Source organism: Planococcus citri, chromosome 2, assembly GCF_950023065.1.
Source record: "Planococcus citri chromosome 2, ihPlaCitr1.1, whole genome shotgun sequence".
NCBI classification, from domain to species: Eukaryota; Metazoa; Arthropoda; class Insecta; order Hemiptera; family Pseudococcidae; genus Planococcus; species Planococcus citri.
The window spans coordinates 58941671-58961730 of record NC_088678.1 but is presented as its reverse complement, the minus strand read 5'-3'; the positions used below and the strand labels follow the sequence as shown (position 1 = coordinate 58961730).

General features: G+C 32.5%; 3 protein-coding genes across 5 annotated transcripts; 1 reads left to right on the top strand and 2 right to left on the bottom strand.

Moving 5' to 3' along the window:
* Window positions 1-62: 62 nt before the first annotated feature.
* Window positions 63-5600, bottom strand: LOC135836792 (glycerol-3-phosphate dehydrogenase [NAD(+)], cytoplasmic-like). Of its 2 annotated transcripts, none has more exons than XM_065351833.1 (10): window positions 5445-5600; window positions 3838-4033; window positions 3584-3761; window positions 3364-3504; window positions 3138-3279; window positions 2959-3071; window positions 2656-2886; window positions 2468-2574; window positions 2296-2388; window positions 63-843 (listed from the first exon to the last, which is right to left on the bottom strand). In XM_065351833.1, exons 2-10 carry the CDS (start codon window positions 3879-3881, stop codon window positions 774-776), a joined length of 1119 nt encoding a protein of 372 aa, XP_065207905.1. In that variant the 5' UTR covers window positions 3882-4033; window positions 5445-5600; the 3' UTR covers window positions 63-773. The 2 variants fall into 2 exon arrangements, with proteins under 2 accessions (XP_065207905.1, XP_065207906.1); XM_065351834.1 differs by lacking the exon at window positions 5445-5600 and adding an exon at window positions 925-978 and having other exon boundaries at window positions 3838-4190.
* A 948-nt stretch (window positions 5601-6548) lies between these two features.
* On the top strand, window positions 6549-9749 carry LOC135836779 (bifunctional purine biosynthesis protein ATIC-like). The gene is made up of 12 exons (XM_065351811.1): window positions 6549-6754; window positions 6825-7028; window positions 7125-7280; window positions 7403-7535; window positions 7613-7788; window positions 7876-8036; window positions 8136-8291; window positions 8495-8713; window positions 8789-8955; window positions 9032-9141; window positions 9206-9366; window positions 9442-9749. The coding sequence occupies exons 1-12, from the start codon at window positions 6736-6738 to the stop codon at window positions 9559-9561; spliced, it is 1782 nt and encodes a 593-aa protein (XP_065207883.1). The 5' UTR covers window positions 6549-6735; the 3' UTR covers window positions 9562-9749.
* Window positions 9750-10244: 495 nt separating this feature from the next.
* On the bottom strand, window positions 10245-12010 carry LOC135836798 (tRNA-uridine aminocarboxypropyltransferase 1-like). Of its 2 annotated transcripts, none has more exons than XM_065351844.1 (6): window positions 11869-12010; window positions 11189-11365; window positions 10969-11112; window positions 10822-10895; window positions 10619-10758; window positions 10245-10553 (listed from the first exon to the last, which is right to left on the bottom strand). In XM_065351844.1, the coding sequence occupies exons 2-6, from the start codon at window positions 11360-11362 to the stop codon at window positions 10279-10281; spliced, it is 807 nt and encodes a 268-aa protein (XP_065207916.1). In that variant the 5' UTR covers window positions 11363-11365; window positions 11869-12010; the 3' UTR covers window positions 10245-10278. The 2 variants fall into 2 exon arrangements, with proteins under 2 accessions (XP_065207916.1, XP_065207915.1); XM_065351843.1 differs by lacking the exon at window positions 11869-12010 and adding an exon at window positions 11454-11628.
* Window positions 12011-20060: the final 8050 nt, after the last annotated feature.

The following is a 20060-nucleotide window of genomic DNA, read 5'->3' as shown; positions in this document are numbered from 1 at the left end:
TAAATAACATAACTAATATGTGCTCTTTGTTTTTACACTTGACAAATTCACAAAAAATAAAAAACATCATTGAAAATTTATATTCATTTGCAAATATTTCAACACAGGTGCAACTTAACTTCTTAAACATAAGCGAATTTCCATACAGTATAAATCAAAAATCACTATTTAAAGAAACGTGCAACGTTATACGAAAGATACAACAAAGTACACTTCATAATTATTCATAAAATATCCTTAAAAACGAATTGGTGCAATAAAATGAAAAACAGTGTTTATCACTTACAAGTAATTTTTGCATATCATACTACGAGATCCATTTACACAAAATAGATATGCATTCTGATTGAATAAATTATTACGAAGACTAAAGAATATTACATCACTAAATCTACATCGGAACACTTTTTTCAAAAGAAAAAATTTCTGGTAACGCAACGTACTTGTATTAAATTACAACACCGTTAAACGGGATTTTTGAATTTCTATGAACCTATTGCAAAATTTCAGTATATTTTTTAAATTTTAAGCGTATCACATCGAAGAATTCAAACGAAAACACGCCTAAGTGGTAACATTTCAATTGGAAAGAATTTAAAAAGTAGTCCCATACAATTATAATAACAATCATGCACATTTTATCACAGATATAGAATCATTAATCATTCATCTAAATTCTGTACTGTCGATTCAAATGGCACAAAGCATGACAATCTTGGGTAGCGGTAAATTTAAAATTTAATAAATCAACTTATGAAGAAGAATAGACAATACTAAAGATGGCACTGGTTTACTGAGTGGTAACCTACCATCTCCTCTGATGGCGTTTTTCTGTTATATAATCTGCGTAAAAAACAAAATTCGAGTAAATACTAAATAAACAATTAATAGTGTTGGATAGTTCATGCATCATGCAACACTTACTTTCACTAAAACTGTCATTGTAGTCCGTAAAGCTTTCAATCTTAATGTTTTACTCTGTAAAAATAATAATTTCCGTAAATAAATATCGAAAGAATGCGATAAATTACAGAAATATGTAATCTAAAAATGAAGCTTTCGAAGAGATGACTTTTGAAAAATGAATCCTATGGTTAAAAATTTGCCTACAATGACAGTTTTATGCAAATTGGAGTGTTATAATTTATTTCAGAATTTCATATTCTTTTCAATCCATTTCTTCCCATCACCGTCTGAAAATAAATACATACGACACCGAAGTGAATTTTTATCTACTAATCCGAACATGCAATAATTATTAAATACCATTCACGAATTAATCCACGCAAATCCAACGTTTTCAAGTCCTCAAAGATTAGAACGCCTCGCGCAAACAAGAAATTTTCAAACGGGGGTTTTCATCACTTCACGAAATACTTGAGAGCAAACATTTCATTTTATTACGAAGATAATAAAAAAATGAGTAAATATTACAGTTTAGCGACGCATCCAATAAGTGAAAAGTGATATTGTTATCCGACTAAATCTACTAATCGCTGGAGCACTTCTGGCAGTATTATAGGAAGGCATTCTCAATCTGTAAATTTTACAATTCCTACAAATTCCGCATGTTAAAATTTCCCATGCACTTTCATCAGCATTTTTTTCAAAGCAGTCAACCGTTGAAAAAAACGTGCATGTAAAAAGTACAAATGAAGCATCTCGTGATAAAAAAATCCCACTCACATGATAGCCTTGAGTAATTAATACTTTTTTAAATACTCCCGACAGTAATTTAAAATAAGATTAAATAGCGTACCTATTAAATTTCCTTTTTAAAATATGCCCAGACAGTAATTTAAAATCCGATTAAAATCATGTAGGCTATTAAATTTCCTTATCTGAAGACTTCATTTGTAAAGTTATCTTGAATGACGAGAATTTGTCTACGAGTAGACGATCAAATTAAACATTTTTTTTTTTTTTGAATGCTAGTAAGACTTTCCATTAAGAATATTCCATGCAAAAATACATACAAAGCTACAATTATAGTTATAAAATTAAAAAAACCATCACCTTCAAATTCACCAATAATTGAAATTGTAAGCAAAAAGCAATATTGAATATCAGTATTGTAAAATTGAAGAAAATTTAACCAACTACGTATTTTCAGGATAATTATACCCTCCGGAAAAAATATTTGAAAAATTATTTGTCGGGGGAATAATTGGTTAGGCAAAAATAAAACACTCAACACCATCGATTTCTAGACAGAAACCCAAAGAATTCGTAATTCAAAAGCCATCTTCCACTATAAAGCAGCACATTCACGAATAAAAATACAAAATATCATACTTGTGTTCAGGATGATTCCTAATTTGGTCGATTAAAGTATGAGGCGGCATTTGACCAGTGCATATTTTATAAACAGCCGTAAACAATGGAAACCTACACAAAAAATTGTGAGCATGTAAGAGTAATAAAATTCATTGAATAAGTCACAGTGATCTGAAAATTATTCACTCACTCATTTTCCATGTTCTTATTTTTGAGCATATAATTCACTTCTTCAGCAGTAATTGGTCCTTGTAATTTTTGACCGTTCAGCATTTCTTTTTCTAATTCTTCTATCGACTGTAATAAATTTAAAATATTAAAAATTATGAAAAAAAAACATTAAAAAAAAATGATTTCATGCATAAATATATCAATTACTTTGCCAGATTTGACGAAAGCCTCAGAAACTTTACGATTACGACCTCCGTAACATGTAGTGATTAAATCAGCCACGCCGCAGGATTCATTGAAAGTTGAAAGTTCTTTAGAATTATAAAATGTTTCGGCAAATTTGATCATCTCCATTAACCCTAGACGTATAATAGCTGATTTTGTGTTATCACCAAGACCCATTCCGTCAGCAAAACCTGCGCCGCAAGCTACGATATTCTGTGAAAAAAAATTTATCAATAGACACATTTGCATTAAATTAAAATCAATAATGTATTTTTGTACTATTACTTTTAATGCACCGCAAACTTCAACGGTATCAACATCGCTGACAACCGAAACTTTGAAATTATCGGTTTCAATTAAGTCTTTCAAGATGGGAGCCATTACTTTATCTTTACAACCTGAAAAAATACGACGAATTAGAATAATTGGACAATTTTTTTGGAATAAGATATACGGTAACATACCGATAGTAGTTTCACAGAATTTTTCTTCGGCTACTTCGTGAGCTAAATTAGCTCCCATAAGAACATTAACTTCGATACCTAATATCCTATTGATAATATGAGAAATTAAGTCGATTCCACCACCTTCGGCTCTGTCAAAACCCTGTTGAATTGACATATGTAATATAAATTCGTAGATATAATTCATTTCTAAATTACCTATGTAGAATATAATGTACCTATTTACTTTAATTAACGATAATCCTACGGCGGTAGATTTTATTTTACCGCGTAAAGTTTCACATTGGCCTTTAATGAATTGATGAGGAACGACGAATATTAAAATATCTGCGTCTTTCGCCGCTTCTAATAAATCAGGCACAGCAAGCTGAAATTTTAACCATCTATTATCTATCCATCGTAGAAAATAATCACGAATACAAATTCAAAGTGAAAATCATACTTACGACATTGACTGGTAATTTATGTCCGGGTAAATATTTAACATTTTCGTGTTCGGTGTTGATAATTTCAGTTAATTTCCGTCCGTCGATATTTTCTTCGTAAACGTACATCGTAACCGTATCATCGAATGTATCAAGTCGAGCGGCATTATAACCGACAAGTTTAGCGATGGCTGAGCCCCTGAAAATTAATGTGTTTCTTAGCACGTGCATTTAACAATATCGATCGCAATTTAAAACACACAAATTCAACTCACCAATTTCCGGAGCCAACAATACAGACTTTTTTCGGAGCAGCCATTTCAACTGGAGGAATATAAGTTCAGCTGAATTCGACGTAAGAATTAATCACACACCGGCACGACGAGCTTCTTCAGAGCACGAATATGAATCGATATCAAAAATCTGTGTAAACCCAGACGATCGGAACTCAATTTTCGCGATATCAGAGCACTAGAAATTATAATCGATAATTCCTATTAAAAGGTCACAGTGGCCGTCAGATATATGTGACCTATGAGTTTAAAGTATATTACCTAAGCGATTTAATACTATAAAAACGAATAAACAACTAAATACGAGTGTAACACATTGCGAAGCATGTTCAGTTATTTTTGAAGCTTGAACGCTTGAAGATAAGACAGTGACCTTGAAAGTGACCTTCTTTCTAATGTATGCCTATCCTGGCATCGAAGGCGAAAATTCTCTTTCGATTTGAAAATTTTTTTTCAAAAGTGAAATGTAACCGGAACGAAATTTATTTTACGATCGAACTGGTGAATTTTTTCGGCAGATTAGTCTAATCGTAATATTGGTAACCTTCGACTAGAGATTACGAGGAACCGGAAAGATGAAAATTTTGCTTTGAGGGTAGAGTGAAACTGCAATAATGCACTTTTTAATTAACACCTGAGTAATAAATCGGTATTGGATGATAACCTTGGGGTCATATGGATATGGACTGTTGAATGATGAAAGAGTATGAAAAAAATTTCATCAAAAGTGTAAAATTATGTTGAGTAAGAATTTTTTTCAAAAATAAGGGCGTCAAAAATAATTGTTTTCGTGTGAAGTTCCGAAACAGAATTTTTCTACGACTTAAATATAACATTTTTCATTCATCTGTGCACAAACATTTTCAAATTGTGCCAAAAAGTAATGTTTCATCCGTAAGTACTGTACTCAGTACTTTTTTCAAGTCGAAATCAAAATATAAATAATCCTCAAATGCAATGAAAATGAAATACTTTGCTCAGAAGGTAGGTATCTAGACTCATTACAAAGTAGATGGTCACCTGTAGTAATTAAAAACTTTATTTACATCCGTTGGATAAAAGTTGAAACCATAACTTTTAGAAAGTGGTTTGTTGAAGGGTAAATCTTGAGAACCAGTTTTATATATAGGTACCTAGAGAATCTTAGCAATGTTCAACGAAAATACCAATGCAATTTTAATTACGTATAGTTCCCTATTCAACCACCGAAAAGCACTAAAAATGTATTTGTTGGTGAATAATTTGGAAATTGAGAGTTGAATTCAATTTTCAATTTCTTTTATAGATAATTAAAGCAATTCTTAAAAATTAGACAAAAAATATAGGTACAGCTGAAAGCCTCTGTTAAAAATTTAAAGACATGGCATCCTACCTATACTTTCTAATATACATGCATATCAAAATTTTTAATTTTTTAATTATTCTCTGACGTCTAAATTCGCATTCTTTGGCAATCAGCCATCACTCGAGGGTTATTTCATGTAAAGCTGGGGTACTTCGCTAAATTTAAGGTGTGTTTCGAATATTCATATACGAATCAAAATTATTATTTTTTTAATTAAAAATAAATCTTCATTTCCAAGACTTACACTTTTGGCACTTCAAATTGAAACTGTCGAGCTGTCACACTGAAGAGAAAAAATAAAGAATGGTTTCTTTCTGAAATTAAAAAACAAAAGTGACACTTTTAAGAAAATTATTCACAACCTTCACAGTTCACACTCGATGAAAAACTATAAAAGAAAAAAAATTAATGAATCGCACAATACAACAGCGTTGATAATAAAACAATATCACGGACTAATGACTGAGGTTTATTCCATAAAAATCTGAATTTCAAAAAAGCGTAGGTGTTAGGTAGGTATTATAATTTCAATTTTTACAATCGTGTTTTTCAGTCAACGAACGTTATACCTAGTTCGTATGTTTACGCAAGTAACAAAAAATATGCGTTAAACGTTGAGAAAAATAAGTACTTATTAATTATTTTTACCAAAAAAAAAAGTAAATAAAATTAGGTAAGTACTCTACACATAGGTAGAGTATGCAACTGCCGTTTATTTAAACAATCAAAAACAACTTTTATTGAAACTGTACTCTTGAACTTGAAATGTAAATGTCAGCTTAATTTTACGGTTCACGGCCATACATCTGACGATTCGAATTAACCGATTTAAATTGAACTAACGATATTACTCTTACTTTATCCCAATTACAATGCATAAGCCTAAGCCACACCGGATCCATAGCAACAAATAAATATTATTTTAATTGGGTGAATTATCGCTCTTCCCTCATCCATATGTACCATCCCATCTTTTTTTTTTTTTAAATCTCCAAATAAACAACTAGGCATATGAAGTTCCATGATCATTATTCGGTAATATTCATGGTATAGTACCCAAGATAGGTACCTAAGAGTAATTTTATTTTTTTTCTCACTATGGAAGAAAAATTTGATCTCAGGAATTCGAATGATTCGCGGATAGAGTTTTTTTTTTAAAGAAAAAAAGTTAATTATCAAGACGATAATGCAATTCTAATAATTAAGTATGAAAAAAATAAGTTCATTATCAAAATGAGAAAAGGTAGTCAACCGGGAAAATCTTGATTAGGTACTTACAAATATAAGAAAAATTATGTAATAACAAAACGATTTAATTTTAACGGTTTATCTCCTCTTTATGCTATTATACAAATCAGATAGGTAAGGTACTTCACATAGTGGGGTATTCAATTGATAAATTATTACGTGAATACATCGAGCATTTTGCTCAGTTCACTGAATCACAGATAAAGAGAGTTTTCTGTTGCACGTGTGAGAAGTTCAGGAAATAGAGTGAACTTGTATTTCGTGAATTTGACAGTTAAAATTTCAAAATGGCTTCAAAGAAGAGAGGTAAGTGTTTTAATACAATTAAACTTGATTAAGCAATTAACGTTAACGTGTCGTATTACACGATTTACAGCATTAATCAGTGTCTCGGACAAAACCGGATTGCTAGAATTCGCTGAAAAACTAGCTCAGAATAATTACGAAATAATCGCGTCCGATGGCACCACTTCGTACTTACAAAGTGCGAAAATCCCCGCTAAACGGATTACAGATGTGACAAAAAGTCCGGAAATGCTGGGAGGGCGAGTGAAAACATTGCACCCAGCTATATTCGCCGGTAATTGACCACGTGTTGAACTTAATTCGGTCGTTATACTTAGAGTTGACAGGTTTTAACGTATAGGTACTGACGTATTTTCCTAAAATTTTACAGGTATTTTGTCTCGAAACACGGAATCTGATTTGAAAGATATCGAAGCTAATCAATTTAATTTGATTGATATTGTCGTCTGTAACTTGTACCCATTTAGTTCAGTTATTCAGAAACCAAACGTTACTCAAAATGATGCTATTGAAAATATTGATATTGGTAGGTACTTTATTATAGTACCTTTGATCAAATTCAATCAACTTGATCAAAATGTCGAGATTTTAAGCTCTAATTCAACTGAACAATTCGACAGATTTGAACTAAACGAACTCATTTTTCAGGTGGAGTGGCACTCATACGAGCAGCGGCGAAAAATCATGAACGAGTAGCTGTTATCTGCGACAATGCTGATTATGAAACTGTGATTAGTGAAATTACTAGTTCAACATCAGGCGATGTATCTTTGGAGACAAGGTTAGTAGGTATTTACATGTGTCGTAAAAATATTCAACAATTATTTTATGGTTTCCCTTAAATATAAACTCTTCTAGGCGACGATTAGCAACGAAAGCTTTTTCGTATACATCAAATTACGATTCCATAATCAGCGATTACTTCCGTAAAGAATTTCATAGCAATGTAGATCAAAGAAATTTGAAATATGGAATCAATCCTCATCAAAAACCAGCTCAAATTTATAGCAATGATGGGTCATTACCATTAAAAGGTATTTTATTTCGCATTTTACCATTTTACAAATGCCTAAGAAACAGCTTTTAATGAATATTAAAAATGCTCATTTTTTTTTTTTTAGTTTTAAATGGCTCTCCAAGTTACATAAATTTATGCGATGGTCTAAACGGTTGGCAATTAGTACGAGAGTTAAAACAAGCCCTAAATTTACCAGCAGCTACTTCATTCAAACACGTCAGCCCTGCAGGAGTTGGTATTGGAGTACCATTAGCGCTGGATGAGGTATACGATATTTTGTGTTCAATAATATTGCCCAATGCCCATCTACTTATCGTAAACATGAAGAAAGTTTTCAAATGCATGTTTCTAATTGGATTTTAGAGTCAATTTTGCATGGTATCTGATTACAATGAACTTTCACCTTTGGCAGCTGCCTATGTCAGAGCTAGAAGAGGCGATCCTATGTCTTCATTTGGTGATTTTATCGCTTTATCGGATGTTTGTGATGTTTCTACAGCTCAAATTATATCTAGAGAGGTAATTAACTGATCAATAGAAAACAATACCAACTCAATTGTTTGTTTCTAAATTCGAAAACACTAAATTATCAGTAGTTTTTTTCCGTAATAAACAAGTACTTGCTTGTTTACAACAAGAAAAGATAATACTTTCCCTACCTGAATAGTCGTAGGTACCCATTTTTTAAAATTAATTTTATCGCATATTTCGTGACTTTTTAGGTCAGCGACGGTATTATCGCACCCGGATACGACGAACAAAGTTTGGAAATTTTGAAAAAGAAGAAAAACGGCGCATATTGTATACTTCAAATTGATCCTAATTACGAACCATCTTCGGTCGAAAGCAGAACCATCTTCGGGTTAACTTTACAGCAAAAAAGAAATGATGCTTCTATCAATGAAAAATTATTATCAAATGTGGTTACCAAAACTAAAGAAGTAAGCATATAAAAAAATGTAAAAAAAAAAAAAAAAATAGCATACCTAGTTATTAATCTTGCATATTTCCTTCAGCTTTCAGAAGAAGCAAAACGAGATCTGATTATCGCAACAATAACGGTTAAATACACTCAAAGTAATTCAGTCTGTTATGCCAAAGGTGGTCAAGTAATCGGAGTCGGTGCTGGACAACAATCTCGTATTCATTGTACTCGTTTAGCTGGAGAAAAAGCAAACAACTGGTAAGAAAACACTTTTTTCTAAATTTTTTAAAAATTAAAACGAACGATTATTTTAAAAATTAAATTTTCAATCAAGGTGGTTACGTCATCATCCCAACGTCTCTCAATTAAAATTCAAAAAAGGAGTCAAACGAGCCGAAATATCGAATGCTATTGACTTTTATGTTACTGCAGATCCTTCAAGTGGTAAGTTCTTCAGATAAAACACAAAACGGTCCCGGATTCTACTTAATTATTGATTTATTCGCAGTAACCAAGGAAGAATTACAAGAATGGTTGTCTTTCTTCGACGAAGCCCCTAAAGCACTCAGTCAAGAAGAGAAAAATAAATGGATTAGTCAACTAAGCAATGTAGCTTTATCATCTGATGCATTTTTCCCATTCAGAGATAACGTAGATCGCGCTAAACAGGTACAAATTATAATTAACACTTAACAGAACACATTGTAGTAAAAATCAAATTTTTGACAAATTATATGCTTACAGAGTGGTGTCAAATATATCGTATGTCCTGCCGGATCAGTAATGGATAAAGCAGTTGTTGAAGCATGCGACCAACATGGCATTGTCCTAATCCATACCGATTTACGTTTATTCCATCATTAAGATAAATAATATCGAGTGTAAAAACAAAACTGTCATTCTTTTTTTATAATCGAAAAAATTAATTTCAATGATTCTTTCATATTGTATTTTAATTTTAATGTAGCCGTTTTTTGTTTAAAAAATACATATTTTTTCAAATTAGTTAAAAAATTATTTTTTTAAAAATAAAAGTGCTTTTTATACCTGAAGTCTTCAATGAAATAAAGCAAAACTTTTCTTCATTAGAATGAATAAAAATACGTATTCTTCTGAAAATTGAATACAGTGGCTTACTCACAACTAGAAGCAGTAATAACTGCAGTAGAAGTTTTTTGGCCATTTTTTCAAAAGGAAACTAGAAGAACACAATGTTAAAACTGAAAATTGTATCGAATTTTTAAGCAAAAAAACTGTGAATTACCTCGATTTCAACAATACCTCTAACTGCAGGCATATTGTAAAAAACATTTGGAATGGAAATATTTTCATGCTTCTGTAACATTTGACGCAAACAATTTTATCTTTCAAGCCATTTATGTATGTACTAGGAATATGCTATTTAGCTAAATGAACTATCATAAAAATAAATGCTAATATCAAATTTAAAAATTTGAAAGTATTGAAATGAAATATTCATAAACTCACTTTGTCAGTAGACTAAAATTTTAAAAAAAACATAACTTCTAAAAATTGAAAATCGCGAATAAAAAAACAATAAAAATGTATTGAAAATAGGTATCACAAATTCATTGGTCGTCTGTAAGATAATAATTCATCATGATCGTATAACGTATGAATAACATTATGCATAAATCGAAAAAAGAATAATAAATTATCGTATTCCCTATTCTGACATTCCGATATTGGTAAATCTACTAAATCGGCACTAAACTGATGTATTTCATGAAGCGACTGATGCAATGCTTCAATGGTAGCTAAATACCATCTGGGACTGTTTTTTTGATGACGCCAAAAATGAGAAGGACGTGTTTGTAACACTACGCAAGGTAAATCTATCAAAATATAAACTCAAATTAATGCAAAAAAAAGGTCTAACATTATTATAAATTTAGCATACCTTTGAAACAACTAAACATAGCTCTGCTTTGACGCCATGTTCCGTCAACAAATAGAAGTTTATCAAAAGGTAACTCCACTACATTATCACCAATTGTAATTCTACCAGGTACATTATCGGTATCACTTTCGTTTTTTCTCCTAAGACAATATTACAATGTAATAGTGGAAAGCAGAAATTTAGAAGGTATTGACTATAATTACCTCACTAAAACAGGATGGGTTTCTAAATACGTTTTTATCGAAGTGGAATTTTTGCCTGGGTATATCAGAACAGTCTGTAACGAAAATTTCTACTTATTAAAACACAAAAATGAAATGAGATTTAAAAACAAAAAATAAATATCATACTTTTCCATCGTTAGGATAAGTGGGAACATTCGTAGGAAAAGTGAAGACAGATACGTGATTAGGGGCAATTATAGCTGCATGAGCCGAAGTACTTTTGCCTTCTATTTCTTGACGATGCTTCACTATATCAATTTTAATAGGCAACTGAAAAAAAATTGATGAAATCAACAATGCAATTACAAGTATTTTGAATCGAAAGAGCCAATAATTGATCATTTACCTTAATTTGAGGAACATAATCTTTAATTTCTGGCATTGGAATGTAACATGAGTAACAGAAAAATTTTCTGGATTTATTACATTTTGGACATGGAGCTCTTCCTTCCACATTTTCCAGCAGTTTCCAATTTTCAGATATGTTGTACGTAGTAAAGGGATCTTCATCGGATTCCATAGGCTGAAAAAAGTCAAAATTTGTACAATGATAACTTGACACGAGCTCGAAAAATTAGAAAAATGCAATATGCCGGTGATGAAAGACTAACTCGGAGTGACAGCGCATCACAGTCATTTTTAATCAAAGTGTTCAGTTCGAGATCGAACCAAATGAAAAATATCATGAAAAAATGAACCAATACCATTGTAAAATGAAATTTTTAAAAATTCTTCAAAATGTAAACTTTCATAATATAAAAGACTTAAAAGATGGGTGTTTTTAATCAGTAAAATTGATCGAACAGATAAGCGAAATATATTGAGAAATACTGAGCTTAATCTCATATTTTGGATTGCTGGTAAGACTGTTAAAAAAATTAAAAATTGTCTTCAGCAACGAAGAAAAAACAAATGAAATGAAAACTTTGAGGATTGAGGATGTAAAACTATTTTTGTTACAAAAATTTGTGTTTTGCACGTGGAGAATCAAAACTCTTAGCTGGAAATTCAATAATAATTACTCACCACGATTATATTGATCAAGCAGTTCAGTGAATAACTCAAACGCAAGATGGAAAATTTGGGCAAAAAAACTTGCACTTATTTAATTTTTAAATTTATTTAATATAATAATTAGTAAATTCGCGAGCAAAAAATAATTTTAAAAAATTTTCAAAATTTGCATTTTTACTGATAACACATGTGTTTACATTGATAAGAAATCCACGAATCAAATGACGAGGTTTGCAGAGCCCTCTATTTGAATCAAAATAAACTTTGTGCCAAAATGCAATGCAATATGAGTTTCCAATTTTTTCGCTAATTTCTGAAACAATCGAACATTTTTGACAACTTTTGAACTTTTTATAAAAAATACTACTCATTTAATTGATAATATTCTCATGTTAATGAGTTTTTGCGAAGAAAATGAAACAATCACAAAACGTTTCCACCTCCAGGCTCCAAGATGCCGCAAATTATTATGGTGTTTTTCGACAACTGAAGTGGTAACGCCCGGTGCTCCGACTCGATCGGCTAAACTACGCTATTTCTGCTACTCGCAGATTAGCTGTGTCGCCGAGTGTTTATATACTCGGTGGCACAGCATCCAAAGCAGCTATCTACCTACAGCTTCAGTTGTATGATTTGTATGTCTTCGACTTCTCTTAAAATTCATCGAATAAAAAATAAAAATAAATCTTTCTCATCGAAATGTTACCTATTTCTATAGGCTAAAATATTATATGTAAAATACCTGCGAATTAAATTAATGATTAAAATTCCATCGAAGATAAATTGTATATATAATTTTCACGTGTGATATTATAGGTATATTATATTTCATCTCCCACGCAAACCCTGAGTTTTATTTGAGTCTCAAAGGTAAAATGAATAAAATCTGTATCTCTCTGAGTGCAGTACTGGTGTTTTAAACTACTCTCCGACTGAGCTAATACTGGATGTACACTAGCCTAGCACGCTTAAAACGCTGTCAACCGTACACCAGTGCCCGGTATTTCATTGGCGCCTGACTCATGCTTGAAAAAATTTATCTTCGAAAAATTTGAGCATTATTTTTTCTAAAAAATTGTTCAAAAAATAAACCATCGAATCCAGTATTAAAATAAAAAATAAATGCGACTCGTCAGCCGCTACTACGAATCAAAATAAAATAAAAATAAAATCCACGAACTCTCAGTTGTATTTTTTTAAAAAATAAAATTACAAAAAATCTTCAAAATACCTAAAACAACAGTAAAATCTTCATCACCAGCGCGAGTATTTCCTCAGGGTATTAAACTTCGTAATCGAATTGCTCCACCACCAATTCCAAAAGTAACCAAACCTAGAAAAAGAAAGATCAAAATGATTACTCAAGAAAATCTCAACGAATTAGAAAATAAATTACAAAATGACTTAGGTCTCGCAAAATCCGAATTAAAAAACGATATAAAATCCGAATTAAAAGAAGAATTAAAAAATCTGGTAAAAGAAGAACTTAAAGAAGCGCTAAAAGAAGAAATAAAAACCGAAATAGTTGCCCTTCTGAATGCAGACGTGAAAAAAGATATTAAAATTTATTTCGATCAATTAAAATTGAATATGGAAGATAGCCTGGATAAAATTGAATCAGATGCACACGACAAATTTATGGGCATAGTCGATGCAAACGTTAAAACAATTGTTGAAGGAGCGAAGATGGCTTTAAATAATACGATGAAGAACGTACAAGTGGCTACAGTTCCAGCTAGCGGATCAGATAAAATTTTCATCGATTTATTCTACAAAAATGTGTCTAATTTTGAGCAAAAAAATAGATTTTTCCCACACAAATTTTTGGCTCAATTTACAACACCGGCGGTAACTCAAAATATCGATCCAGATAATCGAAGAATGCTGCTAGCTTCGTGTGTGAAAATCGAATCAACTGCCTGGAACGAAAAAGTCCAAAAAGCCAAGACTTTTGAAGAATTACAAGAATACTTCTTAGATATTTTTTGGGACGATAATGTGAAAAGTGCAGCTGTAGTGGCTTTTGAAAAAGAAATCCCAAGACACATTACAAAAATTATCGATTTCATCGAATACATCTCTAATTGGTACGACACCTTGTTAAAAACCGATACCAGAGAAAAATTGATTATCTCCAAGGTGTATAAAAAATTCCCTAAGTGCATTAAACAGCAAACCAATAGCGAAGGACTGACCAATAAAGACTCAATTATGGCTAAGTTAGAGACTGTCAAAAACATGGACACGGACGACATGACCATAACTTGGGACGAAGAAGAAGACCAGTCAAAAATAAATATTAATTACCGATACCACGATAGGGAGAATTATCGACGAAACAATTACGAAAGAAGAGATTATCGTCGAGAAGAACCGCATAACAGAGACTGTAGATACCAAGACAATAGGGAAGACAGAAGTAAAAATTATGAAGATAGAAGTAAAAACTATGAACAAAAAGAAGATAGGCAGCAGAATCACGAAGAGGAAAGGAACCCAAGATACCAAGGGAGAAACTATGATCCAAATTATCGCTGGAACCGCAACAGATACTACGATCAAAGAAATCATCAAGGAAACCCCCCGCCACCCCGAGATGAAAAGTCAGAGGGGCAGAAAACTGACCCAAAAAATGCCAAGTGACGATGTGTGCAGAAATATCTGCAACGAGGGGGGAAATCCGGACTATCAAAATCGATAAAAAAATTTATGACATATTGGGAGAAGGCCTAGTAAATGGGCGTTTATATAACAATCGATCGATCACCGAACACTACGACCAAATCAAGAAAATACCGGAATTTAGAGAAAATGTAATTTTGTCAATTGGAGAAAATGAGCTCAATGAACGTGACATTGATTTTCACTTTGTTGAGTTTTATCTTCGAAAAACGATTGAATACATAAAAGAAAAAGGAGCAAAACAAATTTGTGTAATTTTCCCGATCCTCCTGCCCTATGTACGAGGTCGAAAAAATGCAAAAAGCCTCCGAAGATATTTAACTTTCATCGAAATTTATAAAAAAATTACAAAAATGACAAATACAAATTTAATCACCCGAATTGCTGATTTATTCATCGACAAAACGAAGTATAGACAAATTTTAACAGACAGAGGGAACGTTCGAGTCCATTGTGATCGTTTCCAACGATACCACAAGACTAGAAAACCCCCAGTAATCCCTAGTTTCCATAAAACCGCTCTCCGAATGCTTACAAGCGCAGTTCAACGACTAAATTCAGGAGATACCGGCCGTTGGATATTTGAGGAGGTTTATGAATTGAAAAAGTCTGCAAAAAACAACAACAAAAACAGAACATCGAAAAAACAAAACAATTTTTCACCTACTTCTACTCGATACATAGAAAATCGGTTCGACACAAACGATAAGCAAGATCCAAAAACCCTACCTACGACAAATTTAGACACGCATACCAACCCAAAATTGCGCAAAATAAAATGGAAAACTGCCTGGATGGAGAAAAAAAGAGAAGAAATCGCCAGCAATAAATCCAGCTTGGCAAATTCCAAAAATCGAATAAAAAGTAGTATCGACGAAAAAGATAAGCAAATCGCGAGCGATCGAGATACGATAAAAGTGGCGATGCAGATCGATAACAAAGGCTTGAAAAACGATAAAATTAAGTGCATCGATAAAATTGACCCAAAGGCCACTGACTTTTGGTCAAATTGGTACGCGAAATTACGAATATACGAACAACAAGCAAAGCAAAACAGGGATGCAAAAGTACAAGCGAAAAATAATAAAAATAACAACGAAAATTTTTACAAAAATAGTATACCATCCAGCAGTAATGCCTTCGAATCTGCAAAACCAAATTTCTCCTTCGCTGATTGGATGAATTCACTCGATCCGCACCTGAAAAAAGAAGAAAAGCCTATAGCAAAACATCAAGAAATAGGTAGGAACGATAAAATAAATGTCTCACCTCCGGAAATTAAGCAAATCTTCGCCATCGAGTACCCAGCAAAACGTTGGCCAAAAATTGAAGTAAAAAAAGATGTCCATCCAGTAATACCACTGCCGCCACCTGTAAAAGAAAAAAATACATCTTGCATTAATTTCGGGATTGAAAAAGAAGATTACTATGGACTATTGGATAGTGGTGCAGAAATTAATCTAATAAGTGAAAGATTATTGAAAAAAATTGAACGTAGACATAAAAATTCAGTCACCTACGCAACACCAAAAAATAAAATTATCGTTCGAGTCGCCAATGGGATGAGCGAAGGTACCCTCCCATACATTGTAAAAATAAAAATGAAATTTGGAAAAGTAGACATGGAGATTCCATTTTATATCGTTCGAAGATTACCTTGTGGATTTTTGGTAGGAAGAGAAACTATAATGGAGGAGTATATCGATCTGCAGTTCAGAAAACAGCGAGCAAAATGTACAAAAATTCCTGGTCAAAAAGAATATGTGAATTTCCTAAAAGACAACCTCCATTTTATTCACCATGTACGTGTTTGTAAAATTGAAACTGTAATTCAAGAATTAAATGTATTTTATAATAAAACTTTTGAAGATAAATCCATCGATGAAAATTTTTCAATTATTTTAAATAACCTACGAAAAACAAATTTAGAACCAGAGCAACAATGGAAAGTTATCGACGAAATAATTCCATTTAAACATCTTTGGCGAAGTCAAATTGGGCAGTACAATGGCAAACAATACAAATTCGAATTTTCTATCGATCCTGATGCTGAAGAATGGGTAGCTAGGAATTACAAACCTAGTCAACACCAAAAAGAACAACTCGATAAAGAATTTCAAAAATTAATTAAACTTGGACATGTCAGACCATCAGAGTCCAAATATTTGAATAATATGCTGGCCAGAGAAAAATCAGATGGAAGCCTACGTATATGTTTAGACCCCCCACATTTAAATAAAATTTTAATCGACGACCAAGAAGAAGCCTCCACTATGGAACGAATTGTACACGATAATCATGGAGTGCAATGGGTATCTGTTTTTGATTTTGCAGCAGGATACCACCAAATGCTTTTACACCCTGATTTTTGGAAGTATACCGCTTTCAAATATGAAGGACGTGTCTACGAATGGACTGTAATGCCCTTTGGGGTCAAAACAGCAGCAGCCTGCTTCATACGTATGTTAAGGACAGCTATTCAAGATATCTTGGGGCTAGATATATACGTCGACGATGCTAAAATAAAAAGTAAAACCTTCGAAGATCACTTAAAATCAATAGTACAATTTTTGGAACAAATAGACAAAGCAGGATTGACCCTAAATGCAAAGAAAACGAAATTATTTCAAACAAAAATTGACCATTTAGGTCACGTATTAAATAAAAATAAAATTGGAAAACAACAAGATAAATTAAAAAAATTGGAAAAATTCAAAAACAAACACTGGCAGAAGAAGAAAAATGGAGTCGTATTGAAAAATGTTCGACAGGTACAGCAGTTGATAGGGTTGACCATCCTATATTCCAAATTCATCAAAAATTTCCAAACAATTATTCGACCACTTACAAAATTATTGCTCGATGGAGGAAAAAATTTCGAATGGACTCAAGAACACATCGACACATTTAATATTTTATACGAAGAATATTGTAAAGAATTTGAATTGGTGTCTCCAGACCCCAAGAGAGAATTTTTCATCGAAATTACCAGTGACATGGATACTGTAAATGGTGTAATTTATCAACAAGACGACGACAAAAACGACAATGTAATTTTATTTATAAGTGCAACACTTAAAAAACATCAAAAAAATTACACCTACATCGAAAAAAGGGTTTTAGCCCTAGTTACAGTATTGAAAAAAGCCCAAATGTGGTTAATTGGCAAAAAATTAATGGTTCCAGAATCGATAAAAACTCCTATCGCTAAGTTGCGAGATGTAGCTCAAATCCATTTGAAAGCAGCGTATTGGATTACAATTTTAAATTCGTTCAACATTTTTTACGAAATAAAAAAAGATAAAAAGAAATATTTTGAAGCTATGCCCCCCGAAATTAAAATGGATGTAAATTTCATCGAACACAAACAATTTACAAGAAAAGACCCAAGTGAGCAATTGACAAATGCAATTTTAAATATGGAAACGATGCAAGACAAAGATGACCAGCTTAGAAAAATAAAAAGAATGATTGTATATAAAGAAGTCGACGAAAAAACAAAATTAAGAGGACCAAAAGCAATAGAGAAAAAAATGGCAAATTTAAAATCAAGATACATCGTAGAAAATGGAATTTTGTACAGAAAATTAAAAAATTTAAATTTAATTAGGCTTCCTGATGACCTACTCTTCGAAATTACTACTTACCTACACGAATTTTATGGACATCTTGGGGCAAAGAGGCTTGAAACAATATTCAATCGAACATACTATTATCCAAATTCTGCGAAACATATTCAAAATATCACGAATGCCTGTATTTTGTGTAAGCAAAACAAGGTATATGGGTACAAAAAACATCCTACCTATAATAAAATAACGGCGAAGGAAATAGGTCAATTGGTGACCATGGACATTTTTGGGCCCCTGCCTAGTAAAGAAAATGGTCCAAAGTCCATCATCGTTGGAAAAGAAATTTTTTCTCATTACACCTGGTTCCATATAGCCGACGATTCGACGACACAACGATGTGTAGACCTACTTATGCGTATCAAAGCAGATTTGGAGAAATGGGGACATAAATTGGAGACCATAACAACCGATAATGGGCCCCAATTTGGCTCGGACGAATGGAAAACTGCCTGTAAAAAATATGGAGTTCGAGCAACTCATATTGCACCATATAATGCTCCTGCAAATTCGTGTGAAAGGACAATGAGAGAACTAGGTACCCTGCTACGCCTAGCATTGAACCATCCAGAAAAAGAAGGTACCTACTCCCATGAAGGATGGCACCAATACGTAGCTGATGCCGAACGAGCAATGAATAATCGACCAACAGAGTTTAAATTCTCACCGAACGAAATTATGGGCCTCAGGAACGATGAGCCTCCATCAGCTCTATTTCCTATAAATGAAATAAATATCGACGAAGAATTAATTAAAATAAGAAACAAATTAATTAAAGACAAAGATTACATCACTTTGGAAGAGGCAGAAAAATCAGAAATATCTCACAAAGATTTATTGCTCGATAAGGAGTTGGTAACAGTGTATGTGGATGGGGCATGCACCAGGAATGGTGAAGATGATGCTGTAGCAGGCATTGGAATAATTCTACGACCTTACGGAAAAAAGAATATTAGTCAAAAATTAAAAAATATGCCTAAATATACGAACAATATTGCTGAGTTGGTGGCAATTCAAGAAACAATGAGATTAATTTTACAAAAAACAAAATATCGTCGACTCGAAATATACACAGACTCTAAATACGCCATCGAAACGATAAGTAGGGTCCAAAAGTACAAAGAAAAGAACTGGAAAGTGGCTGGAAAAGAAATAGCCAACAGAGACCTACTTGAAATGATATACCTACTTAAAAAAGAATTCGAAGAAATTGAAATCAAATACGTTGAGGGGCATGGCTATGATTATGCAAATTTCCTAGCAGACAGATTAGCCAAGGCAGCTGTGTACGACGATGAATTGGTCGACATCCTAGTTGAAGAGCCAGAAGAAAAGATGGAAAAAATTAACAAATATATTCGATTAAAAAATTTTGAAAAAATTGTTCACGACGAAAAAGAATTTAATAAAAATGATGACCCTGAGAAAAGGGTCCAAATTGGAGACCTAGTAATGATACAAAATCACAATCAATCATCTGGACCAAAATATTTAAATAAAAAACTATTTCCAAAAAGAAAAGGTCCCTATATAATAACGAAGCAAATTGAGACCAACTGCTACCGACTAGCAGACTACAAGAATTTGAACTCGGATGATAAGCCTATATCAAACATTAGGCAAATGACACCCTACCTATCTAAAGAACAGCTAAGAATTTTGCAAGACGAAGCTAGGTACAAATCCCCATGGGACGATCGACCATTCCACGAACGTATCACAGCCCAAAAGGCAATTTTAGACGAGAAAAAAAGAAAAGGTGACGAAGAGGCAGTATACAAAATGCTAGAAAATGAAGAAAGAAGATTAAAAGAGATAAGCGAAAGATATAGCGAATTGGAAAATCAAGAAATAAAACAGAGACAAGAATTTTTAAAAACTGGCAAATTTACA